Below are 13,300 nucleotides of genomic sequence, written 5' to 3'. Positions count from 1 at the left end.
GAAGCAGCGATATGCTAACACCACTAGCACAGGCCAGTTGTGTTGAACAGAACTTTTCGCCAGGTTGATGAACAGATAAGAGGGTTATTACAGTGTGTGTAGAGGAAATGATGCTTGTTTTTTTCTCTGTGTACTATTCTGACTTACCCATTCACAGTGTTTTGTGTGTACTGTGTGGAGTAGATGCTTGTTGACTCGTCCTATTTGTGGCTTTTTGCATGCAGGACCGTGTGAACAGTGGTAGCCGTTCTAAAATTCCTGTTTTCCGTCCAATGTCTTCGATTACATTTGGGAAGGCTGATGCTCAGTGTGTCCTACAATAAGACGTATCATTTAAAGGGACAGTTTACCCCCAAAATCAAAACTACATGTTTTTCCTCTTACCTGTTGTGCTATTTATCAATCTACATTGTTTTGGTGTGAGTTGCTGAGTGTTGGAGATATCCGCCGTTGAGATGTCTGGATTGATAAATAGCACTGCAGATAAGAGGAACAATATGTAGTTTTGTTTTTCTCACGTACTATTTTTTAGCGTAGAAAAAAAGCATGTTAGCGCGGAATTTCAGAAGCAGCCAGAGTCTTCAAACCCATCAATACAATGACCGTACCTGTGGCCCGGGGAACCTTCTAGAACCTTGAGACAATGATGTGGAAACATTTCATCATTCCGGAATCTTGGCAGCGTTCTGAAACTCCCCTTTTAAATTTAAGAAACTCTCAAACATCGTAGAACATTGGTGACATTTTGAACAGTGTGAGAACATCCAGAAGTGTTCTGAACCTTCTGGAACCCTCCATACATTGAAGCATTAACACAAGATTCAGAACCCTTCAAATATGCTGATGGTGCATAAAATCCCATTTGACTTTTCCAAACAGTATCATGTCAGTAAGCGGTCGGTATTGGTGCTAACTGTTAGCCGTGCTAGTTCCCTGGAGTATGCATCACATACAGTATAAAGTGTGACTTGTTCTGTGGACTTAACTGTTACTCCACCACAGTTATATGTGTTCAGAAGTGTTAGCGCTAGCGCTAGCTCCAAGACAAGTTGACAGGGAGTTTCACATACAATGGACCAGCAATGGAGATGTCAAGAGATCTGCTGTGTTGATCTGTTTTTATGTTTCTTTGGTCTGTTAAAGCGAAACGTAACGGTGAAGAACTATGATATCCGTTGTAATGGGCGTTCAATGTGGTGCTGGGTTTATAGTGAAATATAATAAAACTGAAATTTGAATGGGTATCATATTGGATATTCAACGTGTTTTGTTAAACTAAGAAGCTCAGGGTTTCTTCTTTCCAAGCGTTGTTTACTACGTCGTCAAACATCGGCAGGAATCTGTGCCAGATGTGGATAACCGGCTAGCCGTTCCCTTCACATTCCAGTCCTTGCAGCGTTGAGCAGAATACTTCATAGTATGTAGTGCCTGAATAGTGAATACCTCATCATAAATTAAACATATTCTGTTAAAAAACAGAGAAAAGTTGCGTATTCTGAATACATTTGGGAAGCATCGGTTTAAAAGCATGGCTTACACGCAAAACATTTGTACTTTGCATTATTTTTGCCACATTTTCTGCCTTTTCTTTACTACTTAAAATTGTAATATATGACAATTATTACTAGTCATATATCACAATAACTCATTTCAGTTAGCGACAGCTTTACTGGCTTGAACTGGACCAAACTTTTTGTTGGAACCAAAATCAAACTAATTTCACAAATGTGTACTTAAGTGGACGATTATGACTATTTTTAGATGTTAAAACTTCCCTGATTCATACTCAGGATGTTAACCAAAATCTGTATGATGGAGAAAGTGTGCGCAAACCGGTCATGAGCTCATGAGTAGCTTGTTTCAATCATTTTTAACGTGAAGGTATGAAGTATCAAAGTATTCTCAGAATTTATACAGTACCTTTTGGTGTTTTAAAAATGTTCCATGACAACAAGTCGACACAGCTCATAATAGCCATTAAATGGATCGCGTAGTTGATAGTAGTAATAATTTACCAGGTTTCCAGCAGAGATTTTATCTTTATCTTTTCATAAAATGTTTGGTTAGAGGATGGGAAAGTTTAAGTCCTCTTGAAAAGATATGATGGTGTTTATCGACACAAATATTAACAATGAATAATATGAAATACTGCATTTTAAACCAGAGAATCAGTATAATCTATACAGTCAATAACGATTGAATACTAAGGCAATAAATGACGATTTAACAATAAAATATAGAAGGAAGAGGTGACTCTGAAGGAAAACTGTGGATATCAATAACTGTAGAACTTGGACATCTCTTCCGTTGCCAAAGCACATTAATTACAGCAACACTACAATCAGAAACTAACTTTCTCTGTTTCTTTCACAAACCTGCTCGTCCTGTAACTGTTAACAGGTTGTTGGTGTTTCCTCTTGATTTTATTTGTTTTGTCTGTTTGTTCTGATTGCGAAAAAAACAGATTTTCTGAATCCACCTGTGGAAAAGTCTGTGAGCTGCATGCAACCGAACCACTTCACGGCTGTTTGGGATGATTATCCAAATAAAAATGGGGAGATATTTGTGCTGCTGGAGCCTATGGTAACTCTTTTTTCTTACAATCTTTTGACATGCTTATGCTATATATTTGTATAGCACTCCTCTCCAAATTACAAAGTGCTTTATTCTCGCTGAGAATTTTGTTGCTCTTGTCTTCTTTTATTTGTGGGTTTTTTGTGCTCATTTGCCCTCTAAGGCGACATGTATTCTAACCTCAATGAGGTACTTGTACAGTGTTGCGCTCCCATAGTTTTTTTTTTCCTGTTCACCTAAAATGAGAGTCAGACCTCGGCCGCGTCACCTGCCTCCGTTTCATTATCGATGTCGCTCTCGATTGTGAGATCGGGCGGAGAACTCCCGAACCAAACCTGCAGATTGAAGCTTCAGTTCTGCAGTCTGTCCTCAGCGGTAAAGCAGCTCTGAAAGCATCGGAAATCTCTTTTTAAGGAAGTTAATTTAAAGCTAAAAAGGTACCTTTTTAATTGTGAAATTAAGAGAAATCAGTCGAGATGAGGGATTATGGAATTTGGTTATTTTAGATTAATCAATAAACTAGTAAATCACACACAAAAGGACCAACATCTCTTATCTACTATTGCCTCCTTGAATCAACAGTATTATTGTTATTCGCTTTCTAACTGAAGACGATTGCAACCACTCTTGTGTTGAATATGAAGCCAGTTAGCTTAGCTTAGCATTGACTCTCTGCAAAGAAAGAAATGAAATGGTTGAAGTAAGAGTTCAATATTTGGGGAAATATTAACATTATTATGAGCTTTCTTAGTGTGAGTTATGTGAGAAGATTGGAAACCACGAAGCCAGTTAGCTTAGCTTAGCATAAAGACTGGAGACGGGAGGAATCAGCTAGCCTGGGTCTGTCCAATGCCTAAAGAAATGACGGAACTTGTTGAAGGAAGAGTTTGACATTTTGGGAAATATTATTGTCATTAGCTTTCTTGGTGAGAATTAAGAAGATTGAACCCACGTGTGTGTTTAGTATGACGCTAGTTAGCCTAGCTTAGCATTGACTCTCCAAAACTCAAAGAACTTAATAAAATGGTTGAAGTAAGAGTTCGACATCTTTGGAAATAGACTTTGTTTGTATTTTGTTCCACTTTTTTAGACCCCTCCCACCAAGTCCTCAGTGAACCAATGAGATTACTCCTGCTCTCGGGGCTGCTTTGCCTTTAAAGAAACAAACTAGTCTGCATTGTTGCAACGTGGCCTTGGTCTGGCCTACATTGAACTGTATGCCTTGTGGCTGTATACAATAGCCCCCATGCCTATGGAACCTGTCTTCTGGTGAGATGTGTATACGTGAGTATATACACACTTTGTTGCAATTTATTTATGTATGTATGTATGTATTTATTTATTCCTGCGTCCTATTCATTGGTTCGGCACCTGTTGCGTATTTGACGATTGTCAATACATTGGTGTATGATGTGCAGGAGGGGAGGATGGAGGGATTTTTGGGTGTTTGTGTGTGTGGGGGGATTGCGTGGTCAATGGAAAAATCTAGCTGTGATACTAACTTACTGTTGCTCTCCTCGTATTGGACGATGATATAATCTAAGACCACCGTATGTATAACTGCTTGTCGTGAAGATGATCTACAATGTAATGACAATAAAGAATTAACACTATGATTAAAAATGGCAAGAGTCCATTTTGTTTTTCATAGAAAGACACCATCAATAAAAAAGGTGCATATTACACTTCACGTGTACTTTCTATGGGATGACTTTTATTTTGAAATTGTATTTGGGCCTACAACATCAAATCACACTTTGGAAATAATGTTATTTTCTTCTTCAAACACTGGGTAGGCCTAATATATAAAAAAACGTATGAAATAATTAGCATTATACATTACATAACACATTTAATAGCCCAAAATCCCATCACAAATTTGCCTCAGAGGGCTTTTCAATCCTCTGTCCTGTGGCCCCGTAGGGCTCAACAGTAGAGATGTTTCAGTTGTTTTTTTCGTGTGCAATGAGCCAAAATGGCCGCCGCCGGCGCTGTAGAGACATGTTTCCCCCCTGCTGCCGTTTGGTTTCCCTCCTTTTACAAATTAACATATGGTGCTTTCATGCACTGCTCAAAAAATTGAACTTTATCGCTCACGAGCGGCAAAATATGACGTTTGTGCGCGAAATTAAGTATATATGCCAATAATATTGTTTTTAAATTGACTCAATGACGCATGTATCGTTCTTTGCCGTGTATTGCTGTTTATATGTAAAAATCCAGCTTACTGGAAGAGTAAAGAGGAGGAATTTGCGTTTATAAACATACAAGATGAGGGGAAAGATACGTTTTTAACATGTTTGTGATATCTGTATGTATTATCCCTTTCTGTTCAATTAAGTATGATGTATTGAGTGAAATCCTAATTTGCTTTATTCATTTGTTGGGTCGTCAATGTTAAATTTATGTATTTTCGAGGACAAGTAAAAGCAGCAAACGGCTTGACCCACTTTTCACACACGCCACGGGAACGTTTCACACGCTGTGTCAAGCCCGACAGGAAAGACAGAGAAGACCGGAAATACAATAGTGTTCCTTCAAAATAAATATATAAGTGAAAAAACCTCCATACCCACAAAATAAATATCTAGCTTATGAAGGACAAAACACGTGTCTAAAAAGTATCAGTTATACCATAGGTATTGTGTGGCGGTTGTAAATTAATATTCATCACAGGATATGCTTCAGTTCCATTTCCGCCGAGATGACTGAGAACTTTATTTTGCAAGTCTTGCCTGGAAGTCTTTGCGTTTTGACTCTAGCTAGCTTCACGCAGGTTTCCGCGTGTTGATACTGAAGAGAAGAGGTTCGAGGAGAAACAAGTTTTTCCGCATCTCAGAGACCCAAATTCAGGCCAAAAACCAGAGGAAAATGGACATGAAGAAGAGGGTCTCATTAGAACTAAGGCACCGGTCGCCGACAGAAGTGAGTCGTTTTATGTTGTTGTTTTTTACGTTAAACTCGACCGGCAGGAGAAGGAGTGATGGCGAGCACATGGCAGGATGTCTGCAGCTCCACGGAAAAGTGCTAAAATGTAACATTTACCGTTTACTGTTTATACCTAAGCTGCAACTAGATATAACGTTGAAAAATATATTCAATTAGCTACCAATAAATCCTTGAACAGACCAACTGCGCAGCTGTTTTACCGCCTTGTTTCCATTTTTAATGTTCACGCTTTTCTCTCGCTTATTTCATTGCAAACTGTTGTTAAATGATTCATTCATAAAACTGCTCGTGTGCAAAAGAAACTTGCGCGTGCCTTCTTGCTCGAGCACCGACATGTACACATCCGTGTGTCTCGCGGGCCCGGCTAATGGCTGGGCCTGCGATATTTCAATAAGTTACAGTACGGCTTATATTTGCCTTGCACGAGATGGTAACGTAACTCAATTTAAATACAACATGTATTTTGACCGGTCGAATAAGTTCTCTATATATTGTAGTATAGGACGCTACGTTAGTACGTAAAAAACGACTCGTCACGATATCTCTTTAACGTGTAATACTCGTGTAATGCAGGAAATGCGTCATTGTTTTTTGGGGTTACATACTTAAAACGTGGGTTAAATCCGAAGTTATTCATTTTAAAACCACAACCCCCGTCTTTAAACTAGCCTCGCAACGTTCGGGGTTTTACATTCTTTAAAAAAGTATAATTTTCGTTGTTGTTTATCGTCGCGGATCCAGGAATTAGTCGAAGCCCAAAAGGGCGCGTAGCCAGCGGCGTGCTAGCTTTTGCTAAAGTGGCTACGTCGCGTGCGCTTGTTGTGCTTTTTCGTCGCCTCCATTGTAACCAATAGAAACGAGTTATATCCTCTCGCGCTCACTTCATCGGTAATCAAACGGAATAATTAGTAAATGTAAGAGTTTAGCAAGAAGCTATAACTTAGCAGCGTCACGTGTGTGTGTGTGTGTGGAGTTTATAAACAGTCTCGTGCCGGGGTCCCTTCCAATATGAAACTGCGCAGGATTCCTGCGCAGTTTATGCAAATATTATATTTAAAAGACTATATATATATATATATATTAAATATTATATGTATTATATATATAGTATTATAATTGTATATATAATGTATTTAAGTTTGGTTAAATTACAATGTTTGAATATATCAACTTAAAGTTTGGTAGATTGTGGTAGCCATTTTTTAAAAATACTATTATCTGATATTTTATGTACCAAAAACTTCCAGCTGTAGTCACATGTTCTGTCTGGGTTTTTGGTAAGTGTGTGAAGTTTAAATATCTTAAAAATAAATATGCCTTTCCACTCTATTACAGAAGATTTTATAAAAATAAATACAAAATGTAAGAAAATGTTTCCAAAAGCCACACAGGACTGTTTTCTCAAATTTAAAAGTGGCATAAATATATTTAAATTCTCTTAATATCAGGTTAAAGAATACGTAATTGAGTTTAAAAACAAAATGTGAGCTAGCTGGCACTTAACACAGCAGTAAAGTTCTTTATTTTTACAGCTTTCTCTGGTTTTCACCTGTCGTCATGCAGCATATTCACAACACTCATCTTTGCTTTTTATCACCGCGTGGCAGAGCTGGTTTGAGTTAAACGACTCTCTGAATTAGTCATATCAAGACATCTCTGTGTAGCTAAAAGAAAAAGGGGCGTTCAACTTTTATTCGGTTATAAAAATGTAAGAGCTTATTGTACTTGTCTCTGCGCCCTCGTCAGGTCCAGGAGCTGGTTCTGGACAACTGTCGCTCCGGCGAAGGCAAGATCGAAGGAATCACAGAAGAGTTCTCCAACCTGGAGCTGCTGAGCCTCATCAACGTCGGCCTGACCAGCGTAGCAGACATCCCCAAACTGGACAAACTCAAAAAGGTAAGAGAACCAGACGTAGTGACACTTGAACCACAATACACGTGTAGTGTGAACACGTGTATCAGGATGTCCTCAGTGGAACAACCTGGAGCTGAAACGGTTAATAGAGAATATTAATCTGCAACAATTTCGATACTTTTCTAAGCAAATTTGCCAAATATTCTCTGGTTCCAGTGTCTCAAACATGCTAATTATTATTCATGTATCACAGTAAATTGAGCATCTTTGAGATTCGTGCTCCACCAGAAAGTGAAATTAAACTTTGTCTGTCTGTCTGTCTCTCTCTCACTCTGTCTCTCTCTCTCTGTGTCTCTCTCTGTCTGTCTCTGTCTCTCTCTGTGTCTCTGTCTGTCTCTGTGTCTCTCTCTCCCTCTCTCTCTCCTCTGTCTCCACAGTTGGAGTTGAGTGATAACAGGATATCAGGCGGTCTGGAGGTCCTGGCAGAGCGGCTGGTGAACCTAACGCATCTCAACCTCAGCGGGAATAAGTTCAAAGACATCAGCACCCTGGAGCCTCTGGTGGGTGGAGTCAAAATGAACAGACCTCGTAACCCAAACAGTGCAGAATAAATAATGACGCGTGTGGCTTAAACTTCCACCAAAGAGCTGGAAACATCAGAAGTGTGATGGAGTAAATGATCCCGTCTGTCTTTGAACCCCTTCCAGAAAAAGCTTCCCCAGCTGAAGAGCCTCGACCTGTTCAACTGCGAGGTGACCAACCTGGCCGACTACAGGGATTCCATCTTTAAGCTCCTCCCCCAGCTCACCTACCTGGACGGCTACGACATCGACGACCGCGAGGCGTCCGACTCCGACGGAGAGGGAGACGGCGTGGAGGACGAGGACGAAGAGGGTCTGGGTAACGGCAACAAGAAAAGTTTTCCGGCACATCACCTGAAGTGTTGTCCATCTTTTTAATCTTTACTCACCTTTTCTCTGTTTCTTGTGTTCCAGAGGGGGAGTCAGAGGACTTTGACGAAGAGGAAGAAGAGGATGAGGAGGACGTAGTGGCCGAAGAGGAAGACGATGATGATGATAGTAATGAAGATGAGGTGAGTCCGGGGCCGCCTCCGAAATACACTTTAGTCCCGAAGATGAAGTGTTTGAGTTTGTTACAGAATCTGTCAAAACGTGACGTAAATACATGCAAACGTTTCCACAGTTGATGGTACTAATGTGCGTTTTAATACACTGAAATGAATGTCGCGTTAGCAGCAGAGCTAGCTCAGAGGACCTTTTGTTTTGAACACAATTAAAGGTCCGGTCTGTAGGATTTAAGGGGATTCGTTGGCTGCTGTGGTGATGGTTTGAGGAGTTTAACCAGCTCAATATTCCTCTCTTATATCTATTTGTATTGATGTGGAAACATCTCCTCCAAACAACTGGATTTATCTACGTTTCTCACCTAAAACTACATTTTAATAGATTACATTGAACACACCGTGACCGCGTTATGATTTACCTTCGACACCAGTACTCATTTCTACTGAGTAGAGCGCTTCAACGCATCACGGTCAAGTCAATGATCCCACTTCAGAAGACCCGTGCTGTCCCTTTAATGGGAAGCTAACACGTTAGCAATTAGCTCGCCAGCTGCAGCGGCCCCTGAGAGACGTTAAAGCTAATTCTACACAGAGACGCGTGGATGAATCGTTACTTTCTGCCGTCTTTAGATCCGTTAGCTCCTGTAGTGGTTCTTTAAGTCCTTAAAGGATCCTTCACGAGGACTCTTCGTGCTTTAACTCGTTACAAACACCTTCAACAACCAGCTTGTGTCTCCGCAGGACGGAGAGGTGAACGGAGACGTGGACAGCGAGGACGACGACGAGGAAGATGACGACGATGACGGTCAGTGAATGAAAATGTTAAACTGTAGTTTACTTTTTAGAGTGCAAAGTACATAAAACCGTTTAAAAATAGTAGAAATAATGTTGTTGTTGTTGTTCTGTTCTGCAGACGAGGACTCGTCTCCGGCCAAAGGAGAGAAGAGGAAGAGGGACCCTGAAGATGAGGATGATGATGATGAAGATGATGATTAAGGACCCACAAAACCTGCTTAACCTCCTCTGACCCTCTATCCCCACCACCAACGCTCGCCCTCCCCCCTTCCTCTCGACTCCTGGGCTGCGTCCCATTTCTGAAGCCCGTCTCCTCCCACTGCTCCCTCGTCTCCTCCTTCCTGCAGACGCTAAACACGATATTCTCACATTTCGTTTCTTTTTTTAAATTCACGTCATCAAAAGATCCCAAAAATAATCTAATAACGCGATTACGTTGTGACTACTTTCTGGCGTCTGTGTCGCGTCGAGCTTCAAATTCACGAAACCTTTAACAACTCACACTAACGATTGTTTTTCATCCAGTAATCTGACGAATGTTTTTCTATAAAACGTCTGAAAATCGTGATTAAAAAGCCCGTTTATAATTTCTCAGAGCAGAAAGTTATCAGATGTTTTGTTTTTCGGCACAGAAAACCCAAAAGTGAATCAAATATGACAAAAATACTCACATATTAGAAGAACCGGTGAGTTTTTTTGGTGTTTTTTTTGTTTGTAAAATCGCTGTAATGTTAACGTAAATATTCAGTGGATGATCGATGAACCTGCGACACTGACGTGGAACGTCTGAGCCTCTGTTTCTTATTTTTCAGAGAAATATGAACTAATTGTTCTAAAAGTTTAATTTCACAAAAGCCTGTTAATGTTTGACGTGTTCATTCTGGCTTCTGTGATCCTGACGGGGACATAACGTGGTCGATTGAACATCACGTGACTGCTGTGACGAACCAAACCCCAGAATTCCTACTCAAACAAGTAACAAGTGAACGCACCCTCGGTCACGAGAAGAAGCTCATGAAGCACCGATCAGAAAGGACGGGAAGACTCGATAAAGACCGCTTGAGATGTTTAGTCAAAATCACCACCTTTGTAATTTTAGGTCAATTAATTCTCCATATTTAATATTTTCATGAACACGAGGAGCTTTAAACGTTGAGAAGATTTGAGTCGTTTGTCGTCTGCAGAAGGAGCCGGACCAGAGAGGCTCATGGGAGGAAACGGAGCTTTAAGGTCACAAAATACCAAATCCTCCCCCGTTTCATTATTTTTACCATCTTCCTCTGACATCACCACTCTGGGACGAAGCCAGCAGATGTGACCTCATTGACGAGCTCTGTGATGTCATCAACAGACAGTCAAGCGTAGTCAGAGAGGAACCCCCCCCCCCCCCCCCCAGGCCGAGCGCGCTCAGGGCAAACTGTGTTCTCTCTTTTTTGCCAACAGAGCTTTTTAAAAGAAATATTTTTTCAGAGAAATTGTTTTTTGTTTAATTTTGTATGGTTGTCCGGGGTCTCTCTCTCTCCCCCTCTCTCGTTACCTCCCCCCCCCCCTCTCTCTCCCCCCCCCCCCCCCCCCCTCTCTCTCTCTCTCTCTCTCTGCTCAGAGAGATCCAGTTGATCCTTCACACTCACACTGACTAGCTGACGTTGTGTTTTTCTTTTCTTTCTTTTTTTTACTTTCTGTAAGTTAAAGGAAAAACAAACAAAAAAAACACACACAAACAAAAAGGACTTTGTAAATAAAATCTTAACATTTTGCTCCCGGCGTCTCCTCTCTGGCCTTTTGTCTCCACGACGTCACTACGTCTGCAGGAGCCGAGTTATATCAGCTGTCAAATAACAAGCTGCCGTAAAGAAATGGTCAAATATATTTGTATTTATATTTGTGTACAAAGTTATATCTTGTCCAACAACGACAAAGCGGTCATAAAGGAGGTATTTTAATACAGCCTTCCACCAGGATGCATAGGTAACTCTAGTCATAGAGCACATTGTAAGATAAGAATAAGATGATCCGTTATTGGTCCCACAGAGTGGACACTGCAGACAAGAGACATCAGTAGAATATAGACGGTCAGCAGTAACGGTTTAAGTAAATCACAAATAGAAAAAGAAGCTAAATATGTAATTTATTTGATAATACGTTTTAATTTAATGGGACTCAATGTGCTTTATATTTAAAATAAATAAGCATGCAGCGCTTCTGAAAGCGTCCACGTCCTCAACTACGCCTTTACCCCAACTATTCATATTTGTGAATAAATACAAATAGCAGCTCGTGGACAAGTAGCTTTGGAAAGACACTTTAGTGATGACATAACAGATGTTGCTGTTGCCTCATCCCTCTTCTCTGGTTCGTCGGTGAACATCTGCTGCTGGTGGTAAAGTGATCGGCTGTCCAGTGAGGAGTCGAGGTTTCCGTTTAGAAAGTGTTGTGGCACAGTGTGTCCACCAGAGGGCGACAGACACTACAAGCTGCGTTTAGATGCACAGTCCCGTGGACCAATGACAGCACATGAAACTTTGTACACCTGTATTATTATTACATATGCAAGTGATTTATAAATGTATGAATCACATTGTTTTGAGGTTGTGAGACTTTGCTCCAGTGCACTTTGTCTTGATTTGCATATTTAAACATAACATTTAGGAAATGTGTAACAAGGAATAAGGAATGGCTTTAATGTAAGCAATGAACTGGGGGAGTTTCATGGTGATATCTTTAAGTTAAAAACCTTGTTCACATGTAGTGTCTCCCCTTAATGACGCCTGTTTCGTGTTCTTGGACAGAATATGTTTCCTGTCTAGCTCCGCCTACAGATTGCACTGATGTCATAGTGAGAACGCTCTGATGTCATCAGGGTTGGACCTCATCAGACCTGACAACGGTAGGACAACTGGCTGACGTCTGCATGCACTTAAAAGTATTCAGGGAAACGTACACGTTGGGCAGAGAATTATACTTTTATATTTATCATATTTAAAAATTATTAATGCTTTCTTGTAAGTAGTATTTTCATTTTGCAGCTGGAAGTGAAGCAGACTTCACATCCTGTTACTGCTACGTTATTTTAATCGGTAGCTTGGTATCATAGTTTATATAATTGATGTTTTGGTTCTTAAATCTTAATGTGTAAAGTCTTACACTCGTGGAGTAGAATGATAAAGTTGAATAACATGGAAATACTCAAGTAAAGTACAAATGAAGTTACTGTGAAGACGGGTGTAAGTTGCCACATATTTGGTTCCAATTAAATTATTCTTGACAAATAGTGAAACGATGTTAAATTTTAATTACATTACAGTCATTTAGCAGACGCTTTTCTCCAAAGCGACTTACAATAAGTTTATTTTAATTAGTAATTAAATAAGCCCATGAGGATAATAACAATCATTACAAATGTTAAACAGAATCAGGAATGAAACAGATTTATTTGCAGTTTTTCTACACTGCAGAGCTTCCATAGTTTAGGAGCCTTTAGTTTACCTCAGTGTTTGGGAATCCTAACTACTGTCCGGATTAGTTAACTCAAACTAGTTGGTTAAGGTTGAACATTGTCATCATGGTTACATCCAGCCCTTCTTCTACTGGCACAAGACAGTATGATTGATCTTGTCTAGGTGTTAATCTGGCAAAACAATATACAAAATATGAATGAACATAAAAGGTTAGAGGTTGAAGAGGGAGCTGTAGAAGACAGGGGGCTATTGGAGATGTTTAGGTGTTGAGCTGTAGTGTTAGTTTGGGGTTCAGAAGTTGCAGGAATGAAGGCTGTTGATGTCTGGTTGGTTGTGTTAGTTTGGGGCTCAGAAGTTGCAGGAATGAAGGCTGTTGATGTCTGGTTGGTTGTGTTAGTTTGGGGCTCAGAAGTTGCAGGAATGAAGGCTGTTGATGTCTGGTTGGTTGTGTTAGTTTGGGGCTCAGAAGTTGCTGGAATGAAGGCTGTTGATGTCTGGTTGGTTGTGTTAGTTTGGGGTTCAGAAGTTGCTGGAATGAAGGCTGTTGATGTCTGGTTGGTTGTGTTAGTTTGGGGCTCAGAAGTTG

The 13,300-nt window shown here is 40.3% G+C and overlaps 1 protein-coding gene across 1 annotated transcript; it reads left to right on the top strand.

The window, feature by feature from the left end:
* Positions 1–5,341: 5,341 nt before the first annotated feature.
* Positions 5,342–11,013, top strand: LOC142950741 (acidic leucine-rich nuclear phosphoprotein 32 family member D-like). The gene is made up of 7 exons (XM_076092334.1): positions 5,342–5,499; positions 7,270–7,419; positions 7,815–7,937; positions 8,085–8,277; positions 8,373–8,470; positions 9,203–9,266; positions 9,375–11,013. The coding sequence occupies exons 1-7, from the start codon at positions 5,446–5,448 to the stop codon at positions 9,455–9,457; spliced, it is 765 nt and encodes a 254-aa protein (XP_075948449.1). The 5' UTR covers positions 5,342–5,445; the 3' UTR covers positions 9,458–11,013.
* Positions 11,014–13,300: the final 2,287 nt, after the last annotated feature.

This window comes from Anarhichas minor, unplaced genomic scaffold, assembly GCF_050575085.1.
Source record: "Anarhichas minor isolate MPS153535 unplaced genomic scaffold, ASM5057508v1 ptg000016l, whole genome shotgun sequence".
NCBI lineage: Eukaryota > Metazoa > Chordata > Actinopteri > Perciformes > Anarhichadidae > Anarhichas > Anarhichas minor.
The sequence above is the reverse complement of the archived record's forward strand: the minus strand, read 5'-3'. Positions and strand labels throughout refer to the sequence as shown.

What these genes read in the sequence shown, in the direction of transcription:
- LOC142950741 (XM_076092334.1), top strand. Translation starts at nt 5,446, where the DNA reads ATGGACATGAAGAAGAGGGTCTCATTAGAACTAAGGCACCGGTCGCCG. An exon ending in TCAGCACCCTGGAGCCTCTG is followed by an intron (nt 7,938 to 8,084) that starts GTGGGTGGAGTC and finishes AACCCCTTCCAG; the next exon opens with AAAAAGCTTCCCCAGCTGAA. An exon ending in CGAGGACGAAGAGGGTCTGG is followed by an intron (nt 8,278 to 8,372) that starts GTAACGGCAACA and finishes CTTGTGTTCCAG; the next exon opens with AGGGGGAGTCAGAGGACTTT.